A 22,642-nucleotide genomic window follows, 5' to 3' on the forward strand; every position below is an offset into this window, starting at 1 on the left:
AGACACAAACCCACGCAGGCACAAGAAAGGAGAACAAACCAACACGAAACCCGGGGATGAGTAAACGGAGGGGAGCAGCAAGCACAGGGAAAAGATGACTGGGAATCAAGAAACTTGGGGTTCAGTCCCAGCTCTGCCCTGTCATTTTCCCTCACCTGTAAAACTGGATCAGAAATCTTACAAAAACAAAAAACAAAAAACCTCTTCAGTATTTCCCTCAAACAGGATCCTCCTCACATCTGTATTTATATTTAAAAAATAAAAACAGAAAAGAAAAAGAACCAGCATGACATCATTAGGTGTGTGTACAGAAGTGAAGACTGATGATTACCTATCGATGAGGGTCCTTGTGGTTGACACTGTCTTCCGTCAAAACCCTGTGATGTTAGCATCTTTGTGAATGCAAAAACTATGTACATCTAATAGCAGACTTTAAAAACAAAACACACATCCCAGAACTAAAAAGTATGTACAATGCTGAACCACTAGAGCCTACAGAAATCATATATTACACTTAAATTATTTTTCTTCAAAATATATTGAACTGCACGGGATTAATATGCTGCATCCTATTTTTAAAAGCCAGGTGAAATAGCTTACTTTGAAGAATAACTAGAAAAATTTGATTGATTCTGAGAATGAGCTGGCTTTGCAGGCTCGGAGAGATGGCTGGCGGCAATGTGTGCAGGAGGCTTATTCTCAAAACTTCTTCGGTCAAAGTATGACAGCTGTTTTCGATAATATTCTTCATCTTCTTCAGGGTCATAATGATTGGACCGAACGATATCTTCAGGTGGCTTCAGTTGAGGTTTTTGAGGTTCTGGGATCCTAACAGATAATGAATGACAAACGGAACACCTTTTTAGATATTAATGTTATGAAGGAAGTAGAATATGTTAAGTCTTATCTTGACTAAAAGGTCAATAATTACTAACTGCTGTGATTACTGAGGATCTGAGCAGTCCCAACAGTTAAAATGGATATTTCAAATCCCATGTCCTCACAGAGTATACTCAAAAGGCAGCCCCCTTCTGGCTCATGAGTCCTTTAACACAATATAATAAGCTAAACGATTATATGATTAGGGGACAGCAGGTTAGAAGTAGTTAATCAGAAAGACAAAGGGCAATGTAACCGAGACAGTGAACATCTTGAGAAGTACATATACCAAGGTCAAGAACAGTAAATGATAGACTTTAAGAACTTTCAAAGGGATTTTTAAGAACTCAGTCCAGGATCTCAATGATTCTCATATGAACAAATAACTCTATATGGTCTAAAGTTCTAGAAGGCATAGAAAGCAGATGAGGAAGAAAGCAAGTCATTAAGTAAATTCATATTAGTTCTCTTCTTTATCCTAAGTGCAAACATATATTCAGTCAAAAAAAAAAATCAGAAGAGCTGTATTCAAATCTAATCTGTCACTTATTGGCAGTGCAATGAGGCCATGGGAAAAAGCTCAGGCTGAGGAGCAGCGGGCCAGGTTTCTCTTCCAGCTCTAAGAAGTCTTGTAAGCTACTTAGCCCCTCTCAGCCTCAGTGTCTCTCTCTACAATGCAGAACAACGACAGTGTCACCTCATTATGCTGATGTGCTTAGCACAAGGGCAAGCACCTTATGCATGCTCACTAAATGATTTAGTTATCTTAACCAATCTGAGTCTGTTTCCTCACCACTGGAAACTAAGAGTTCACATGTCGAAAAACACTTTTAAAACTAAAAAACATAATACAAATGTCAGAGCTTAAAAATGTTTATTTAATCATCTGCTTGGAGAATATCTTTCTGAAAGTCTGCTAAAGGTATAAAGATTTGTCAGATTTGTCAGAAATAAAGTTCTACTTTTTTTCCCCCTAGAATCACTGTTTAGGAGAGCTGACAGTTTTTATTTAAGGACAAACTCCTCCTATTCACACCTCTCCTCTACTAACACAGTAAAAGGTTTTCTTATTGACTAAGAGGGTTAAATTCCTGGTCAGTTCTATGCCACAAAGAGCACAAAGTGCACTCACCTGTACAGAGTTTTGTCATGTTCACTGAACTGATTCTGAGAAGTGGGTTTGGGACCAATGATGGGAGCACCTGAAGGTTTAGATGCTACTTCTGGAGGCTGTTTAAAAAAAAAAAAAAAAAAAAAAAGACAAATATGCCTAAGGAACAGATAATTACAGAATAGATATCATGTAATGGCGGAGGGGAGAGCCAAGAAGCCTTTTAAACGGTGTGCCCATGCATCCAAGGCACTAAAGACATATTTACCTTAAAACTGCCAGTGTCATTTACATCCTTCTTGGTCTCTAAGGATGCAGATCTTTTGTTTTCAAACATCTTAACTCTGGTGAGTACAGACTGTGGCTTCATTGCTGGATCTTCCTCTTCTTCGGTTTGAGTTGGGGGTGGAGGCAGTGGTTTGGTGTTTGAAGGCAGAGCTTCTGGCTTATGCTGAGATGAAGGTATCAGCGGAGGGACAGCTGCAGCACCATGGAGAGGCTCAAAATGACCTGCTCTAGAGGTAAATCCTTGGGGTGGTACTTGCTCGTAACTGCGTGAATATTGCTCAAAATACTGCTTGGACTCTGCGGGCTTGGGCCCTGCTGAAGGGTGGGGCTGGGCTTCCGGTCTGAGTCTACCATGTGTGTCATACCCAGGAGCTGGCTGCTCTTCGTGCCGCAGGGCGGATGCTCTAGGTGCCTGTTCGTAACGTGGTCTGCTGTCGTAAGACAGAGGGGCTGGCTCTTCAAAACGTGGAAAGTACCCTCGTTCTGAGGACTCTTCGGGATGCTGTCTGGAGTCAAGGTCTTGAGAGTGCTGATTATCAAAAGGTGGCCGAGATGGGTAGGGCTGTTTGTCATCATAATATGACCACTGTTCTTCATACATGGGGACGCGATCTTCGTATCGCAGACGATGTTCATAGTTTCGAGAAAACTGGTCCGTATAGCTTGAGGACTCGTATCTGTATGTGGGCTGCTCGAGGTCTCTGCTGGCTTGTTTCTCTACGTATGGGAGTTGGGGTTCATAGGTCAGATTAGGCTCTTTGTCTGGCCTGTGCCCTGGGTGACTAACGGCTGGCTGTTTCAAAACATGGTTCTGCCTCATCATTTCCTCGGGATATGGATCCTTTCTATACACCTGTATAAAAAATTCACATTTAAGGACAAAGTCTTGTTTCTAATTCTAGTCTATTTTATTACACTGTGATTAAATATTAAACTATGATTTAATATGTGAAAATGGTATGTTTTACCATTTATTATCAGGATAGACAAGATTAGTGGAAAAAGCTGGTTTAAGTGAAAGCTCAAAATTTATAATGCAGGTAGGGGCTTTTATGTTTCAGCATGTACTAAATAAACAGTGAGTTAAAGATAAATATTAAATTTAGTAGAAAATTAATGCACTATTGATTACACTTCGACACTGAAAAATCCTAAAGAAGATTTATGGGCATCATAATTTGTATTAACATAAATATGTTTATGATGGGTTTCGATTACATATTAAGGAATTCTGGAAGATACTGAAAGCCAAAAATAAAAATAATAAGCACAAATCTCAATTAAAAGGCCTGTTTTCAAATAATCCGTATACCAATGGAAGCCATGCAAACTACGAAACTGAAATGATTTGTATTGATTTGAAAGCATTACAGTGTATAAGCCTGCAGTAAAAAAGCAAAAGGAACACTTAAAGGGCAAAGCAAAAATGATCATGTGCCAGATTGATGGACAGCAACAAATTAGTGCAACACCGCAGCACAGGTACCTTTGTTGGATCTACATGCGACGACAATGATGGTTCTTGATCTCTTAGCATTATGTGAGCTGCCTCAGTACTTGGTGTTCTTAAAGAATCAGCTTGTGGTGAGTAAGAGGTGGAAGGAGCTGGGGTGGGCTCCTCCAGTCTGACATTAGTTAAATTTACATTATGATTAACAGCAGAGGTTGATGATGCTGGGTTTGTTTCAGGCGAAAGGTAAGGGACTGGAGATGAAGCTTCTGCTTTCTGTGAAGTGTTTAAAATATTTTAAATATAGTGTTTCTGTTTACTGCTAACTTTCCACTTCAATTTATAGTGATTGGTAGACATACATTTTAAGTGTGCTGAATAACAAAATTATGACCTCATGTCCTAAACTTTTTGGGAAAAAAAAAAAATCCAGTACATTGCTGTGTTAAGACAAACACACAAAATTTAGAATTAAGCCCTTGGTACTCTCAAATTGAAATTGAAGATTAATTCTTAATCTGGAGAAAGGACAACATATATATTTTTAACTCAATCACCACATTCTAAAATTTAATAATGCACCTCTATCTACAAAACGTTGAATGCTTGCTGCTTACCTGTTGAGAGGCTGGCTTAAATCCAGGGGAGTCTATTCTATGAATTGGTTGTGGCTGCGCTTGTGGTGAGTAAGGAGGATATGTTTGGTTTTCATGATGCATTCCAGAGGAGTCCTCTCTTACAGGCTCAGAGGACCGTGTAATGGCAGACTCCGGTGGAGTCCCAACCTCATCATTAAGAGTTTCATCTAGTTCTTGATCAGTGTAGGCCCCGCCTTCTGTGTCTGTGTCTTCATAGTCAGAAGTGTGTCTACTGTCCGTGCTATACATTGAGTATTCACTACCTGGAGCTGACAGGTAGGACAGACGATCATCATGCAAATCAAGGTCATCACTTGTAGCACCATCCGCCTGGGTCAAATAAAAGTAAATTACAAATTTTATTCAGTAGTTCTTTAAGAGATGGCCTTTATCGTACAAGGCAGATTGAAAAGGATATCTTTCTCTGGAGAAGTCACATCTACTTCTTGAAACTTCTGGTAAGGAAAAGTCAAGAAGATTGTACAAGCACACACGCAGACACATGGAGCACCCCTTGAGATCTGAAGGGCATGGATGAAGGAAACAGTGGCCGGTAAGCCAGGACAAAGTTAGACTCCAGGGCCCAGCCCTGGAAGACAACGAAGAAACTCTGACACTGCTCAGATTTATAAAACCTACTCACTAGCTCTTCAGCCCTTTTAAGCAAGGGGAAGAGGGAGAATGTTACCAAACTAAGCTCACAGAAACAAGGACACACTGACAGAATAGCACATGGAAGAATACCTATGAAATAAACCCAACAGTTCAAAAGTTGAATAAGAGCTAATATATTTATGTTTAGGAAACAACTGATATGGTTTGGATTTGTGTTCCCACCCAAATCTCATGTTGAATTGTAATCCCCAGTGTTGGGGGAGGGGCCTGGTGGGAGGTGACTGGATCATGGGGGTGGTTTCTAATGGTTTAGCACCATCTCCCTCACACAGTCTTGTGATAGAATTCTTCCAAGATCTGTTTTTTTAAGTGTGCAGCACCTCCCCAACTCTCTTCCTCCTGCTCCAGCCATATAAGACGTGCTTCCTTCCCCTTCTGCCACGATTGTAAGTTGCCTGAGGCCTCCCCAGAAGCAGAAGCCTGTACAGCCTGCAGAACTGTGAGCCAATTAAACCTTTTCTTTATAAATTACCCAGTCTCAGGTGGTTCTTTATCACAGTGTGAGAATGGACTAATACAGTAAATTGGTACCAGAGAAGTAGGGCATTGCCAAAAAGATACCTGAAAATGTGGAAGCAGCTTTGGAACTGGGTAATGGGCAGAGGTTGGAACAGTTTGGAGGGCTCAAGAGAAGACAGAAAAATGAGGGAAAGTTTGGAATTTCCTAGAGACCTGTTGAATGGTTTTGACCAAAATGCTAATAGTGATATGGACAATAAAGTCCAGGCTGTGGAGGTCTCAGACAGAGATGAAGAACTTACTGGGAACTGGAGTAAAGGTCATTCATTCTTGCTATGCTTTAGCAAAGACACTGGTGGCATTGTGCCCCTGCTCTAGTGATCTGTGGAACTTTGAACTTGAGAGAGATGATTCAGGGCATCTGGTGGAAGAAATTTCTGAATAGCAAAGCATTCAAGATGCAACCTGGCTGCTTCTAACAGCATGTGTTCATATGTGTGCACAAACAGATTATCTGAAACTGGAACTTATATTTAAAAGTGAAGCAGAGCATAAAATTTTGGAAAATTTGCAGCCTGGCTATGCAGTAAAAAATAAAAACCCATTTTCTGGGGAGGAATTCAAGCTGGCTGCAGAAATTTGCTAAGTAACGAGGGACAGAATATTAACAGACAAAACAATGGGGGAAAATGTCTCCAGGGCATTTTGGAGACCTTTGCGGCAGCCCCTCCCATCACAAGCCTGGAGGCCTAGGAGGGAAAAAATGGTTTCGTGGGTGATCCAGGCCCGGCCCTGCTGCTCTCTCAGGACATGGTGCCCTGCATCATGGCTGTTCTAGCTCCAGACATGGCCAAAATGGGCCAAGCTACAGCTCAGGCTGTTGCTTCAGAGGGTGCAAGCCCTAAGCCTTGGCAGCTTCCACATGATGCTAAGTCTGCGGGTGCACAGAGGGAGACAGTTGAGGCTTGGGAGCCTCTGCCTAGATTTCAGAGGATGTATGGAAATGCCTGGATGTCCAGGCAGAAGTCTGCTGCAGGAGCGGAGCCCTCATGGAGAACCTCCAGGGCAGTGTGGAGGGGAAATGTGGGGGTGGAGCCCCCCACCAGAGAGTCCCCACTGGGGCACTGCCTAGTGGAGCTGTGAGAAGAGGCCCATTGTCCTCCAGACCTTAGAGAGGTAGGTCCACCAACAGCATGCACCATGCACCTGGAAAAGCCACAGGCACACAATGCCAGTCCATGAAAGGAGCTGCAGGGGCTGTGCCCTGCGTGGCTACAGAGGCAGAGCTGTCCAAGGCCTTGGTAGCTCACCCCTTGCATCATTGTAGCCTGGGTGTGAGCAGTGGAGTCAACGGAGATTATTTTGGAGCTTTAAGATTTAATGACTAATCTACTTACTTTTGGAATTTCATGGGGATTGGAGCTCCTTTGTTTTGGCAGACTTCTCCATTTTGAAAAGGGAGTATTTACCCAATGTTTATGTCCCCTTTGTATCTTGGAAGTAACTAACTTGTTTTTGATTTTACAGGCTCCTAGACAGAAGAGACTAGCCTTGTCTCAGATGAGACTTTGAACTTCTGAGTTAATGCTGAAATGAGTTAAGACTTTGTGGCACTGCTGGGAACGCACCATCATAGTTTGCAATGTGAGAAGGACATGAAATTTGGGAGGGACCAGGAACAGAATGATATGGTTTGGATTTGTGTCCCCACCCAAATCTCATGTTGAATTATAATCCTCAGTGTTGGAGTGGGGCCTGGTAGGAGGTGATTGGATCACGAGGGCGGTTTCTAATGGTTTAGCACCATCCCCCTAATACTATCTTGTGATAAGAGTTCTCCCAAGCTCTGTCTGTTTAAAAGTGTGTAGTAGTCCCCCCTTCTCTCTCTTCCTCCTGCTCCAACCATGTAAGACATGCTTTTCCCCCTTCACTGTCTTAAGTTTCCTGAGGCCTCCCCAGAAGCAGGAGCCTGTACAGCCCACAGAACTGTGGGCCAATTAAATCTCTTTTCTTTATAAGTTACCCGGTCTCAGGTAGTTCTTTACAGCAGTTCAAGAGCAGACTAAAACAACCTGTTAAACATTTGGCCCTTAAAGCTGTTATGAAACACAATGGAAAATCATCACCTACATGGTGGTTGCTACATTAAGAAGAAATTATTTATTATTTTTCATAGAAACAGTATCCAACAGATGGAGAGGAAGAAATACAGTAATGCTTTTCTTTTGTTAAGTAATTAAGAACTCAGTTTCTAATAGTTTATGTTGATTATCTTCTGAGTAGATCAGAAAGAAAGTGAGAAGTATTTGAGGGAAAGGAAGCTACAGAGTTGCAATCAACAGGTTATCACTGGACACTAACGTGACACTAGTACCTGGATGAAAAAGAACACTTCCTGAAGACCCTGCCTAGACACCGTGCTCAGTTACTCATGAGAGCTGAAGGATCTGGAATCCAGGAATCAGAAAGTATTTCTTCCACTTCAGTATGGAATGAAGGACAAACGTGAAACTCTTGTCCTCCAGAAAGATGCACTGCTATTAACTAGCAGGTTTGGTGTGGCTCTGCAGGTCTGCTGTGCCAGAAGCATGGTCTTGGGAGTCAAGTTGCCTGAATGGAGCTTTCCACGCAGTCCCCATGCTTGGCTCGTTAAGACTCTGACCTTGAGCACTGCCTTCCTGGTAAGAAAGACTAGGGTGTGTCAGGTCTCCCCATGCTCCAGTTTTCAAGAGAGCATCTGCCAGGCTGGGCTGGGGAGAGTGGGAATCCAGGGATCTATCCTGTTAGAGCACAATCCCTCTGAACAAGTCTCAATGGCTTCTCAACTCGGTAACAGCTGTTGCAGAAGAAAAGTCTTCTTGCTATCTACTCTAATCTTTAACTTGCCAGGGTTCTGAATACTATAATCCAGTAGCCAGTCAAGGAAATATTGAAAGTCTGGACAAGAATAACTTAGAACTAATCAATCCACTTAAGTTTTTAAAGCTGGTTTGAAATGCAGATGTAAGCAAGAACGATGGGTTGCTTTGAACTAGGAAATATGTTAAGAAAGCCTCAGGATGACTTTTCCTGGTTTAGCAGGGAATATGTAAGACTGTGTCAGATCTCGTAAAAAGGAACTCTTTCTAGCAATTAGGTCAAAGTAGTTGGTTCAGGAAAGTCAATGTGAAATGAAGTAGTTTTAGTTTAAGAATCTATTCTATGAAATATACTTGAAGAGAAGAGGACAGGAAGATAAGCTTTAAGTTGTAACAACCTTTTCTGGCTTACAAAATGCATCAGTCTAGCCTGATAATAAATAACCTATTTTTCCTCACATAAAAAGCTAGAAAGTTGGACCTTTATTTTAAAACCAAGCAAAGAAAGCACACAAGAATATCACTAAAATACTTTATAGAAAATTAAGATTTGTGGATTTTAAAAAAGCCTCTCAGATACTACAAATGTATACTTTGCGCATTTTGGGAAAACATTTATAGACTAATTTCATTTTAAGAATTCACTAGTGAAAGCTATTAACATTGGACCTGCCAAAGGATGTTAACAGAATTGTGTTGCTATAGAAGGTTAGTATGAAGACTACAATCCTTTCAAGTGCTGCAAAAGTAGAAATTAGTAATAGTGTGTTCATGTAAAGTGGTGTGGTTTGTTTCCACCTTCATTTTCCTATCAAGTTCCAGCTGCCATGTTATTCAGAGTGGTCTTAGGCTCTCGTATGCATGGTCCATCCCCCAGACTGGTTCATAATGAGAAAAACCATAGTTCTGACACATTACTATAGGTGAGAACAGTAGACACTGCCTCTCAGTGTTAACAGCTCTCCTTGCAGAGGCTGTGTATGTCTGGGTAGAGGACATGGGAGGTCCTAAGCATGCAGCATGCACTGTCAGAGCATCTGTAGCCACAGCCAGGCAGAGGAAGGTAGGGACCATGCGGGGGCAAAACACAACAAAAACCAAACCAACAAGGAAGTACAAAGAACAAAATAAAAACCAGAGATACTCTCAATCTTCCCTAATAACCAAAACTTACTGCACTGATCTGAAAAAGGTAAAAGACATTTAAAAAAAAAAAGCTTCCCTCAATGGTGTATTTTGAGGAAATGATTAACTCTCCAGACAAAATAAACAGACCTTCCCATCAAAGATTGCTATAAAACCAGAAAGACTGACAATAGAAAGTAGTTATTTTAAAGCTGGCCATTTGGACGTATAGAAAACCAAAATTCAAAGCCAAGAAGGATCTATTGCTTTGTTCAATATCTCCCAGTATGCTGTGAGAATGTTAACAGGTGTTGAGTGAAAAATAAATGCGAGGAAATGCATGAAGTCGGCTTTTTAACTTTTAAGATGTCTCAGAGCCTTTAAATGCCAGTGGGTACGAGGATACTCGTGAGGGGTCTAGGGTTTATTTCCCATCGGCTGCTTGCCTTCATAGTGCCTTCTCTCTTAGAGCAAGTCCTGAATTGAGCATGCTGAGGACAGCACTTTGGGAGATGCTCATCTAGGCCATCCAAATCCCCTCATTTTCAGAGGAGGAAACTGAAGCCAGGCTCAAAGTCATCATTCATAGCCAGACAGGGGCAGCATCAGAACTCAACCTGCTCTTCATTATAATTTAAGATTCTTTAGGAGACAATCCTACTACAGTGGTAATTCAACAGGTGAGAAAATTTAAGAATTCTCTTACCATCAGAAACAACTTTCATAACCCCTACACACAAATTATAAAAACCTAAAAGCTAACTTTCCCCAAATTTCTCCAATATGTTGATCTAATTAGAAAGCACTGGTATCTCAAAAGCATCTCTGATTAGTTACATAATTTACTGAACAAGTCAAAAAAGTAATAGGAAATGTCTTACCTTTCCCTCGGAAACCCATACCAGCTGGTTTTGCTGTTGTTGAATTGCTTCTTTCAGCGCACCATACCAACCATCATTCATTGAATTTAAGTTAATTGTAGCTGAAAATAAATTAACGATGTAGTTTTATGGTTAGAGCACTGCCAAAAGTCAGAATTAATTCAACCCTGCTTACAGCTAAATCGTCATTACTGAAAGATGGTATCTGAGGATGCAAACATTTGAAATTTCTATTTTGCTACTGTATATTTTCTTTTAACCAAACAGCAGCTGTTAACACAACAGGAAGCTTTCCAAGAAAGTATCATGTAAGTTTTAGTATTTGAACACCATAACATTTTGGCCGACTTAATGTTGCCCAGACATTGTAAGCTGAAAGAAGGCCTTTATTAACATACTCACTTGTAAAAAGATGGTGATTATTTTTACGAAGTTTATGAGATCGCTCATATAACTTCCTGGCACTTTTCCGAGATTCTGGACATAACCTCATTCTCATTGTTTTTACTCCTTGCTTAGAATCAGGGTTAAGAAATACAACAATTGGATACCACTGGGCATAGTTAAGACGATCAACTGCATTTGGTGTTACATCTAATAAAGCATGTTTGTCCTAGAAACAGAAAGAAAAATATATACAAAGACACAAGACATCATTAATTAAGAATCATCAAATTCAGCTGGGTGCAGTGGCTCACGCTACGCCTATAATCCTAGCACTTTGGGAGGTCGAGGTGGGTGAATCACTTGAGGCCAGGAGTTCCAGACCAGCCTGGCCAGTATGGAGAAACTCTATCTCTACTAAAAATACAAAAACTAGCCAGGCATGGTGGTGCACGCCTGTAATCCCAGCTACTTGGGTGGCTGAGGCACAAGAATCGCTTGAACCTGAGAGGTAGAGGCTACAGTGAGCCGAGATCACGCCACTGCAGTCCCACCTGGGCAACACAGCAAGACCCTACCTCAAAAACAAAAACAAATACAAACCAAAACAAAACAAAACACCCCATCACATTCAGAAAAAGTCAAAAGTCTGTACTATATTTCAGTGGTAACAGATCTCTTTGTATTCTAATGTCTCAGGAGCACATATTAAAAAACTAATTGTAAGTTAACTCAATTCCATTTCTAGCCAAATTTGTAAAAACCTTTCTATGAAGCTCACTTTTAAGACTTAGCCCTAACACCGCAATCTGACAGTATTATCCACGTACAGTTAGAATAAAAATAAGTTTAAGAATTTAATGTTCATGACATTCCTTATGAATGTAAATATCAAACTACAACTTGAATTGTACTGATATAATATATAAGCAGTCTGTTAATTACATCTAAACATCATACACTTGTTTTGTGGTAATGAAAAATCATCTTCTGATGCCTACAGTAACTATTCTCTTGAAAGTAATCATTATAATGCTTTTCAGTAAGGGCTTAATTTTCTTATAGTATGTCAGTAATAGTCTCAGAAAAACTACCTTCTACTTTCAAATTAACCAAATCCTATCCCACTCAAAACCACAATAACATAATGAAATGGGTCAAGTTTTAATAACTTACTTGATCTATGATTTGCTTTATTGTATGCAGGCGAATAATGCCAGAGCTACGTTGGTCAGTTCCAGCGTCTCGTGGTTCACTCTCTATTCATTATGTCAGGACAAAAATAAGACATCAAATTTTCACTGGTTAGACAGGAGTTTCTCAACTACTGGCCACAACTGATATACCGGACTGGATAGTACTTTGTTTGTGGAAACTGTCTTATGCATGCAGTACTTAAAGTGAGTTTTAATATGCATACTTCCCTTTTTTTTTTTTTCACTATTTTTTCAACTACTTTAATATTCTGGAAAAAAACTTAGCCATTAAAGAAGAAAAAATATACAGGAATGCACATTTTTTTCTTTTGCCTGGGGCTCTAATATGGCTCAACAGGGCACTACTTCCCACCCTTTTTCACACTGTAACATCCACAGAAAATATTATTTGTATGGCACACTGAGATAAACTGAGGGGGCTGCTCCTTTGCCAAGCTCTAACCAGCCACTACTGGCTTAAGAGGTCAATACCTTGGCATGTCCATCAACCATCGGTAATGGTGCTATAGCGGATTGCCTAGGGAGTTCTGGGTTAGAGACCTTAGTTACATCAGTAGAAGGGGAACCTGGGGGCAGGAAGCGGTTCATCTGTAACTGTGAGACAGCCTATGGCTTCATCCTGGCAACCTGTCTTCACTGGTGTATACTGTGCCAAATGCAGCTTGGGCTGGTTTCCAACCAACCATCTCAGAGCACAGCAACGTTTGTGACTCTGGTCACAAGGAAAGTTTGAAAGGAAAGGAAGACCTTTGGTGTTTCAGAGATCAGACAAAGGCAGAGATCTGGAAAGACAAGTCACACTGAGGTTCAAGATAAATGATTTTGGAGAATGAGACTACCATAAGACAAAGCACCATGGGCAAGCAGGGCAGAATTTCAAATCTAGTGAACACTGGAGAATTAAGAAGAAAGATCAACTGGGAATTTTGGCTGGAAAAAAAATGCTACTAACTCCTCAACTCAAAGACTGTAATTAGACTCAAAGAAGATATAAAACTAAGCTACCTGAATTCCCTGTTGTGGAGTAAACCTGATTAAACCAATGTATTACCCTTTAAGGCAGAGCTTTGTAAGTCATCATACTTGCTTTTCCCATATCTAAAAATCCTAAGTTTGGTTATGGGTAAGGGTTACCACCAACTTCTTCAGGTGAAATGTCATCTACAGATAACTTAGCCAGGTGCGGTGGCAGGTGCCTGTAATCCCAGCCACTAGGGGAGGCTGAGACAGGAGAATCGCTTGAACCCAGGAGGCGGAGGTTGCAGTGAGCTGAGATTGCGTCAGTGCACTCCAACCTGGGCAACACAGTAAGACCTTGTCTCAAACAAAACAAAACAAAACAAAACTTCTTCTGAAAAAACTAAGAAATAAACATTTTCTAACTTGCTCAGATTTTACTCAAATCATTTGTCTGCAAATCTTCTGATGTTCAGAAAATAAATATCCTTATTCAACTTCATTGGCAATGAAATGAAAAGCAATATATTAAAAAAAAAGATGATGTTCTGATTCTTTAAATTAACACTATGCAGTTTAAAGATGTTACTGAGGGTCGGCTGGGTGCAGTGGCTCACGCCTGTAATCCCAACACTTTGGGAGGCCGAGGTGGGCAGATCACGAGGTCAGGAGATCGAGACCATCCTGGCTAACACGGTGAAACCCCGTCTCTACTAAAAAAACAAAAAAACAAAAAAATTAGCCGGGCGTGGTGGCGGGTGCCTGTAGTCCCAGCTACTCGGGAGGCTGAGGCAGGAGAATGGCATGAACCCAGGAGGTGGAGCTTGGAGCCTGGATCTGAGATCGCGCCACTGCACTCCAGCCTGGGCGACAGAGCGAGACTCTGTTTCAAAAAAAAAAAAAAAGGTTACTGAGGGTCATATAGTGCCAGTGGGAACAAAATCCCCAGCACAACTCTCTGGAAAGCAGAAACTTCATCATAATTATGGGAACAGCTATATTCTTAAGGATTTAAATCCTTTGGGAAACAAAGCAGGGCATAAACAAGCAAACAAAATATGGACAGATTTCTGTATCTTTTGTAATAGTAATATACATTCGAAACAAACGATATAACAAAAGCCTAACTGAACCAAAAATTGCAGGATAAAATGAAAATATGCCATTACCTATGAAAAAGAAAAATTGGATATAAACTTTTCTAAACAGTATAAATAAAACTTTGCCAAAATATGCTTAAAAGAGTGGAAGAAAATACAATGGAATAAAATTTAGGGTGGTGATATGTGTAAAAATTAACTTTCCAACTTTTCCAAACACAGAATGGCACTTTTATAATTACAAAAACAGTTTAAAAATAAAACAAAACTGGGTGCAGTGGCTCACACCTGTAATCCCAGCACTTTGGGAGGCCAAGGCCAGAGATCACTTGAGCCCAGGAGCTCAGGTTCAGCCTGGACAACATAGTGAGACCCTGTTTCTACAAAAATAATAATAATAATAATAAACTAGCCAGGCGTGTTGGCATGTGCCTTCAGTCCTAGCTGCTTGGAAGGCCGAGGTGTGTGGACTGCTTGAACCCATGAGTTTGAGACTACAGTGAGCAATGATCTAACCACTGCACTCCTGCCTGGGCAAGAGTGAGACTCTGTCTCTGAAAAAAAAAAAAAAGAGGAGCAGTGTGAAGAAGAGGCGAGAACGACCCCCGGACCGACCAAAGCCCGCGTGCCGCTGCATCCCACGTCCAGCACCTACGTCCTGTCGCCACCGCCACCATGCCCAAGAGAAAGGCTGAAGGGGATGCTAAGGGAGATAAAGCCAAGGTGAAGGACGAACCACAGAGAAGATCCGCGAGGTTGTCTGCTAAACCTGCTCCTCCAAAGCCAGAGCCCAAGCCTAAAAAGGCCCCTGCAAAGAAGGGAGAGAAGGTACCAAAGGGAAAAAGGGAAAAGCTGATGCTGGCAAGGAGGGGAATAACCCTGCAGAAAATGGAGATGCCAAAACAGACCAGGCACAGAAAGCTGAAGGTGCTGGAGATGCCAAGTGAAGTGTGTGCATTTTTGATAACTGTGTATTTCTGGTGACTGTACAGTTTGAAATACTATTTTTTATCAAGTTTTATAAAAATGCAGAATTTTGTTTAACTTTTTTTTTTTTTTTTAAGCTATGTTGTTCGCACACAGAACACTTCATTGTTGTTTTTGGGGGAAGGGGCATATGTCACTAATAGAATGTCTCCAAAGCTGGATTGATGTGGAGAAAACACCTTTCCCTTCCAGTTTTGAGAGACTTCCTCTTGGCTCCCAGGAGGAGGGATTCCCTGACTTTGACACACATGGCCACCTTGGCACAAAAGCCTTGTGCTATGGAAAAACAAATTTGTTTTTATGTCCTCTTCTCCCTTTCCATCTTTCAGCATAGACTTAACTCCCTTAAGCCCAGACATCTGTTGGGACCTGACCCCTAGTCATTGGTTACCAGTGTGTCAGGCAATCTGGACTTTCCAGTGATGCCACTGAGATGGCACCTGTCAAAAGAGCAGTGGTTCCATTTCTAGATTGTGGATCTTCAGATAAATTCTGCCATTTTCGTTTCACTTCCTGAAAGTCAGGGTTGGCTTGTGAAAAGTTGTTAAACAACATGCTAAATGTGAAATGTCAACCCTCACTCTCAACTTTCCCTGTTCAGAGCATCAGATGAAGACTTCATTGGGTTTTATAGTGGCTTTCTGATTTTTGGTAGTCCATTGAAGAAGGGAGTTTGAAAGTTGTTGTATACTGTTAACGATTGTCTGCCCATGTCCTGCCTGAAATACCATGATTGTTTATGGAAAGTATCTTTAATAAAGCTGGATACAGTTTGGCTTGGAAAAAAAAAAAAGAAAGTAAATAAAACAAGGATTTGTAAGCAAAACGTATTTGGCATACAAAGCACTGCAGCCTCAATACTTATACTATCTTATTATAAATGTCTGCAATAATAACAGCTGATAATATTAGCAATGTTTTATTACCCTTTTTAACTATTTGTGTATTTGTCAGTTTAATGACTAAAAGAGCTGGAATGGAGCAAGAAAGGGCTGTGGTCAAAGCCGAGTCTTGTCACTTGTTCACTGAGGGCCACCAGGAAGTTTAGACTGAAGAAACTGGAAAGGATCCACACAATGACCATCCAAGTCTCAGGCTACTCAACTGTAACATGGATATTATACTCCTTACCTCAGAGCATGACTGGGAGGATTCAATGACATTGTATGTTATGCAATTTTCATATGAAGCCAAGAGTTTCCTAAACGGTGATTTTTCTCATTAAAAGAATTGGTGGAACAAGGACATGGTCACTGGGGTTTTCTCACCAAATTAAAAGAATGGGATAAACTGCTAATTTTTCACTGACAAAAAGTCTTATTTTTATTGAATGAGTGAATCAGAACTCACTCACTTTAGAGGTGTAACTCCCAACCTCATTTAAGTTAGCCTTGAGGCTACTTACTTGCAATTTGATAAATATCTGGTTCTTCTCTTGCCAGCTTTTCTCTGGCAACATCAGCTATTGGTCCAAAAATGGTTACAGGCCTCAGAAATCCAGCTGGAGAGAAATTCACATGAAAAACAGCATATTTTATACCTTTTCTTTCTTAAACATATTGACGTTAAAGGGTATTAGGTTAGTCTGTAGAAAATAAACTACCTTCTCGAAGAACCACTCTTTCATAAGCTGGAAACTTTGTTTGAACAGGCTGAGCGGACAAATCCTCTCTGCTTTTTCGAAGATTTCTCTTGGAGCTGCGAAGACCTCTGAATCTCCAGAAGTCAGCACGGTCTCCGCCTGCTGTTTTTGGAAGTGTATACTGTACACTGGCTAGCTGCTCAGCTCTACACAAGAAAGGAGAAAATTAAAATAAGGGCATTTAAAACGCAAAATGGAAAAAGACCCACAATGAAATGAAATATACAATACTGGATGGAAGTTCACATACAGTTTAAATCTTAATGGTTATAATAAAGAGGAGTTTGTAAACCTAAGTCAGTTACAGATACGTTGAATACAATGAAAAAGAATTCTTTACATTACCAAAATTTCCCAGTGGGATTGAAATGATCTATCATCATTTACTTGATTCACTCTATGAGAAGTATCCAAGCATTCATACCTGTTCTTATTAGGGATGATGCCTCGTTCTACCTCCTTATGATTTTTACCAATTCGAATAGCAAGCCAAGAGCCCAGTTTTCCATTGTACAAGGTATCCACAACACGGAACACCTCTCCTTTGTTAAAACTAAGTCCATAGGGAGATTCCTTTTCATATTCAAAATGGGTTCTAATATAGAAAGAATCTCCTACATCTGATTCTACAATGCGACGATAAACTAAAAGGAATAAAAACAAACACATTATCAATATTTAGTGGGATAACAATCTGAAAGACAGTACATTATGTAAAGATGCTATGATAATATCAATAATAATATCCAACAAATTCTTACTATGTGCCAGGTACTGTATTATTTCATGTATTCATCACTGTAAGAATTGAAACTCTTAGTACTTCCATTTTGCAGATGAGGAAACTGATGCAGAAAATACATCAAGTAACTTGTCAAAAGCCACATGCTTGTTTTCTATTATATCATCTAACTTATCTGCAAACATTATAGACATTTCCATATCTAAATCAGCAGTTCTCAAATAAAGGTAATTTTATCCCTCGCCATCCAACATTGGACATTTGCCAATATGCAGTTTTGACTGCCCCATCTGTGTACTGAAAGGGTAAGGGGTGTGTGCTAGTGGCATCTCATCTAGTGAGCAGAGGCTAGGAATGCTCCTAAACATCCACAATACACAGGACAGCCCCTAAAACCACATTATTTGGTCCAAAATGTCAACAGTGCCAAGGCTGAGAAACCTGGCTCTAAGTGAAAATTGTATCACAGAAAAAATGGAGTTTTCTCTTGAATTAATGCTAATAAACATCTGAGTGTATTGCTTAGAAACATCAGTACAAAATCTGAAAGCTGCTCATATATACTTTTGTATGGTTCTGATGGCTAATAAATCAACACTTTCTATCACTTGTAAAGGGTTGGATGGCATTTTATTTAAATTAGAATACTATAAAGGTTAGTCCTATTAGCATGCTCTGCTAATGAGAATCATCTGAAATTCTGTGCTCCTAAATGACTTAGAATTACATAACTTTGAGATTAACAAATTCATTCATCACTCAACTTTGAGTGACTTATTTTTTAAAAATGGAATAAATCCCTTTGTAAGTCCTCAAACTCTACAGGTTTATCTCCTCCATTTTCTGACAGCATCTCACCATCCTTCTTCTTCTGAGCCAATATGGTCACTTCTTCTCCTTTAGGGAGGTCAAGCAGGAAAAGGACGGCTTCTTCTCTTATGATATTTGTAAAATCTACGTTGTTTACCTAATAAATAAGATTTCATAAATCATTCTTGGCTGTTTAAGAATATGAAAATAACATACACAGGACACAGATACTCTCAGTCTACCTAATTTGAAAATATCACATCTTTTTTTTTTTTTTTGAGACAGAGTCTCGCTCTGTTGCCCAGGCTGGAGTGCAATGGCACGATCTCAGCTCACTGCAACCTCCACCTCCCAGGTTCAAGCGATTCTCCTGCCTCAGCCTCCCGAGTAGCTGGGATTGCAGGTGCCCACCACCACACCCAGCTAATTTTTTTATATTTTTAGTAGAGATGGGGTTTCACCATGTTGGGCAGGTTGGTCTCAAACTCCTGACCTCAGGTGATCCGCCCGCTTTGGTCTCCTAAAGTGCTGGGATTACAGGCATGAGTCACCACACCCGGCCGAAAATATCACATCTTTTAAGACCAAAAAATTTATTTTACTTTGGAGAAAAGAATACACTCTAATTTAAAAAAAACAGAAACAAATAAAGTGAGTTAAAGGTATAAATTTATTTAAATAGTATTCAGTGTGTCCTGACATTAAAGATCATCTGTGTAAAATTTAACCAGTTTAGATGAAAAAAGGTAACTTTTTACAAGTTGCTGAGAAAAAAAATCAAAAGAAAATGGGATTAAAAAGACAATCTGCACTGTAGCAACCCTGTAAGAGCATCTGTGTAATGCAGGCTCAGTGTTTGCCAAGTTAATATTTACTTCTATTAGAAGCTTCTAAATGCCAAAATGAACTTATTAAAATGTCACCAGTGACTGTGTGCAGGATTACAGGCAGGTTTTCTTCTTTCCACCTTTTGGAAATTTTCCAGATTAAAAAAGAAAAAAAAAAACCCTAGAAACAAAAAAACCTGACACGCACCACTTACTTTTATGATACAAAACAAAAGTGAACTATTAAGAAACATTTTTTAGCCAGGCGCAGTGACTCATGTCTGTAATCCCAGCACTCTGGGAGGCCAAAGTAGGTGGACTGCTTGAACCCAGGAGTTTGAGACCAGTCTGGACCACGTGGTGAAACCCTGCCTCTACAAAAAATACAAAAATTTGCCACGTGTGGTGGCGAATGCCTGTGGTCCCATCTACTCAGGAGGCTGAGGGGAAGATCGTTTGAGCCTAGGTGTTTAAGGCTGCAGTGAGCCATGATCACACCCCACTGCATTCCAGCCTGGGTGACAGTGAGGCGCTGTCTCAAGGAAAAAAAAAAAAAAAAAGAAAGAAACATTTAAAAAAATGTATGCCCTGATTACTTCAAAACAGGGTTAAGAGATGGGTAAGAAAATAGGTCTCTTTACTTTCCTTGGTATAGTGAACGTTATTATACATGTTGTATTTAAATGTTTTTGACCTAACTTGATTGACAACAATGTAAACATCATCAGAAACAATCACCATATCAGATCAGATGGAAATAGGTCTGAAGTCACCATGATGCCTTGACTTTTTGACATGCTAAGTTTGAAGGGAAAAGGAGGAGGATTCAATGAGAAAATGACAGAGCTCAGGAAATTGCTAAGTGAAAAGACTTTGATTACGAGCTGCTCACTTGAGCAACCAAACCCAAGAAAGAGGCAGTGTAGCAAGAGAAGCAGAGAGTTACCAACATTCTCCAAGTTTTAAAAGTATCAGTAAAGAGGCAGGAAAAGAATTAAAAAATTACAGTACCAGAATGGCAGTATTATGGAATCTAAGGAAAAAAGTACTTCAAAAAAGATTAAGACAGTCAAAACGCTGCTAAAAAATAAAGGAAAATGAGGCTTGAGGATGACATTAACTCAGCGATGGCTTATTGAAAACTGAGCTTCAGTGTGGTGAAGGTGGAAGCCAGGCTGCAAAACTGTATGACCACAATGATTGAAAAGAAAACAGGCAAGGGCCTCAACCACATCCTTCAACAAGTTAAACAGCAAAAAAGGACAAATAAGACAGTGGAAGATAGATGAAGAACCAGTGGAGAGAGAAAGACAAGAAAGTGAATAAAGCTACAAGATTCTGGAGCAGACAGGAGGCTGAATCCAGGACACTGGCAAGAGGCAGGCTGAGTACAGAAAGAGACCAGAATAGAGAGGCCACGGCAAAGACTTTGTGGTAGAGAAGCAGAATAAATGTAGGAGCTCACAATGGACAGATACCTTCTGATTAAAATAGGACATAGTTTAATCTAGCAAATCAAATGGAGGTTTGGATATTTTAAAAAGAAACAGGAGACAGATTGAGATGGTACTATGTCACTACGTGAAACTGTTTATGGGGAAGGAAGGGAGGACTCTCTATAGACTCTACTGATACTCTGCATCTAACCTGGGCTTTCCTGATTTGTGTAACTAATCCTGTCTCTTGTGGAGTATGAAGTTTCAAAGCCAGGCAGCTTACACATTTGCCTTTGATGTGAATTCCATCTCCCTGTGTCTGAGCCATTATCTGGGGTTAAAAAGGTCCCAGAGGTTGTGTGGATTGCTTCAAGATGACTCATATGGGAGAGGAACACTTGATGTTGCTTGCTGGCAAGTTGTGGCCCATGGCAGAGTCCTGCCAGTCTGAATGTTTAGTTGAACTTCCAAAGACTACCTGGTAGATATTATCATCGGGATATAAGACTTATTTTCTTTTATTTCCGTGAACACGAGTGGTAGAAATGAAATGTTACATTCTTTACTAACACATAATATAGCAGTAAACAAGAGCAAGATACAAGAATGGGAAGTGAGAAGTCCAGCGTAAGGTAGACCTGATGGATTTTGACTTTCAAAGTTTAACTGGCTCAATGGAGACTGCTTACAGATTACAATCTAATTACAATAGTAAGCTTGTTGTTTGATACCTTTTTCTGGTGATCCAAATACTTTTTAACCCACATAAGTTGCAATACTGACATACCCTGAGAATTTGATCACCTTCCTCTAAGCCTTCCTTGGCTGCAGGGCTATCTTCTAGAACGCCAGCTACAAATATTCCAACATCATTTCCACCAGCCAGCCGCAAACCCACACTATCTCCTTTTCTGAATTTTACCAATTTCATGCTGGGCCTGTTAAAACAGATATTTCATTTGAAACAGTTAAGAGCTTAAAACGTTATAGCAATCACTACAGTGAAAACTATATTCAGAATTAAATAAAGAACCATCATTTCTAAAACTTCTCTCATACCACTAATTTACTAAATAAAATTTAGTGTTAGAATTCAAATCAGACTTAATAACACTATTTTCTGATTAACAGTTTTGGAATATTCAAATTTAATATGCAAGTACTATTTTACATAACTAATTTATAAAATTACTTTGTAAAACAATGTTTTCTCAACTCTCAAAGAGTTATGGTACATTCCCAATGGCTAAAAACATCTTCCATTTTTTCCACCCCAATTCACACATCATTTCTATTAAATAACTGAAAAGTCAAATTTTTTAAAATAAAGGTAGAAATTGAAGTATAAATTGGCTAATTTTCCTAACACGATGGACTCAAAATAAGGCTCCAAGCATTGTGATTTCTACATGTAACAGAGAGTGATTTTTAAAAAAACTTTGCAGTTGGTGGAGTCTTTCAGTAGTTCACAGAGTAGTTCACTTACTCTGCTGCCCCTCTGAGTTTTACAATACAAATCATATAGTCATTCAGCCTTTCTACACTAGCCCCACATCCATTCTGTCCCTTTCTAGTTCTCTGAATGGAAAAAAAAAATAATGCACACACACCCACCTCTAGCATCAGTGTAGTGTTGAAACCTTGTGACACTCCTTAAAACAAATACTAAAGGATGCCTTCTAAGAACTGACTGGATAGAAACAGACTGTAATTAAAAATTACCCACTATATTTCCCTTCTAGGGATTCATAAGTACTCTCACATTCCTAGCCAAGAAAATACACTATTTTACCTATTCTGACAACAAGTGTAGAAAAAAATCCCTATACTCTTTATTATGTAATACTAACCAAATTATTAGAAACTAATAGATAACAATAACAACAACAACAACAAAAAGTCAAATAAATGAATGAAATGTGTTGAGGAAGGAGAGATTTCTAGTCTCTTTAAGCCAACTAAAGAGATCGCCTTAACTTTCAGAACTTACTATTTATTCATTTCTGATTGGGTTACCTGACCTGGAACTAACATCAGCTAGTCATAAAAGTAAGAGCCTGAGAAATCAGATGAGGTCTCTCACTGGCTGGTGGCATCCTTGATCCCTCCATGAAACTATTTACCAGCTTTACTACAAATGGTCCAAGCCCCTTGGTTGTAGTGGTATCCTAGCCAG

At 39.8% G+C, this 22,642-nt stretch overlaps 1 protein-coding gene across 17 annotated transcripts in view; it reads right to left on the bottom strand.

Annotated features, from left to right (window-relative positions):
• Positions 1-22,642, bottom strand: part of TJP1 (tight junction protein 1) — a 268,566-nt gene that overhangs the window by 15,876 nt on the left and 230,048 nt on the right. For 10 of the 17 annotated variants that reach the window (XM_009428686.4, XM_009428684.4, XM_009428685.4 and 7 more), the window contains 13 exons: positions 21,254-21,404; positions 18,252-18,360; positions 17,076-17,295; positions 16,613-16,797; positions 16,415-16,510; positions 11,925-12,007; positions 10,767-10,977; positions 10,365-10,465; positions 4,346-4,696; positions 3,765-4,004; positions 2,259-3,131; positions 2,012-2,109; positions 601-828 (listed from right to left, as the gene is read on the bottom strand). In XM_009428686.4, coding sequence (XP_009426961.3) covers positions 601-828; positions 2,012-2,109; positions 2,259-3,131; positions 3,765-4,004; positions 4,346-4,696; positions 10,365-10,465; positions 10,767-10,977; positions 11,925-12,007; positions 16,415-16,510; positions 16,613-16,797; positions 17,076-17,295; positions 18,252-18,360; positions 21,254-21,404 — 2,946 coding nt within the window. The remainder of the gene's footprint in view (positions 1-600; positions 829-2,011; positions 2,110-2,258; positions 3,132-3,764; positions 4,005-4,345; positions 4,697-10,364; positions 10,466-10,766; positions 10,978-11,924; positions 12,008-16,414; positions 16,511-16,612; positions 16,798-17,075; positions 17,296-18,251; positions 18,361-21,253; positions 21,405-22,642) is intronic. The other 7 variants (XM_009428690.4, XM_024349006.2, XM_009428689.4 and 4 more) reach the window with 1 other exon arrangement.

The sequence above is a fragment of the Pan troglodytes genome, chromosome 16 (genome assembly GCF_028858775.2).
Source record: "Pan troglodytes isolate AG18354 chromosome 16, NHGRI_mPanTro3-v2.0_pri, whole genome shotgun sequence".
NCBI classification, from domain to species: Eukaryota; Metazoa; Chordata; class Mammalia; order Primates; family Hominidae; genus Pan; species Pan troglodytes.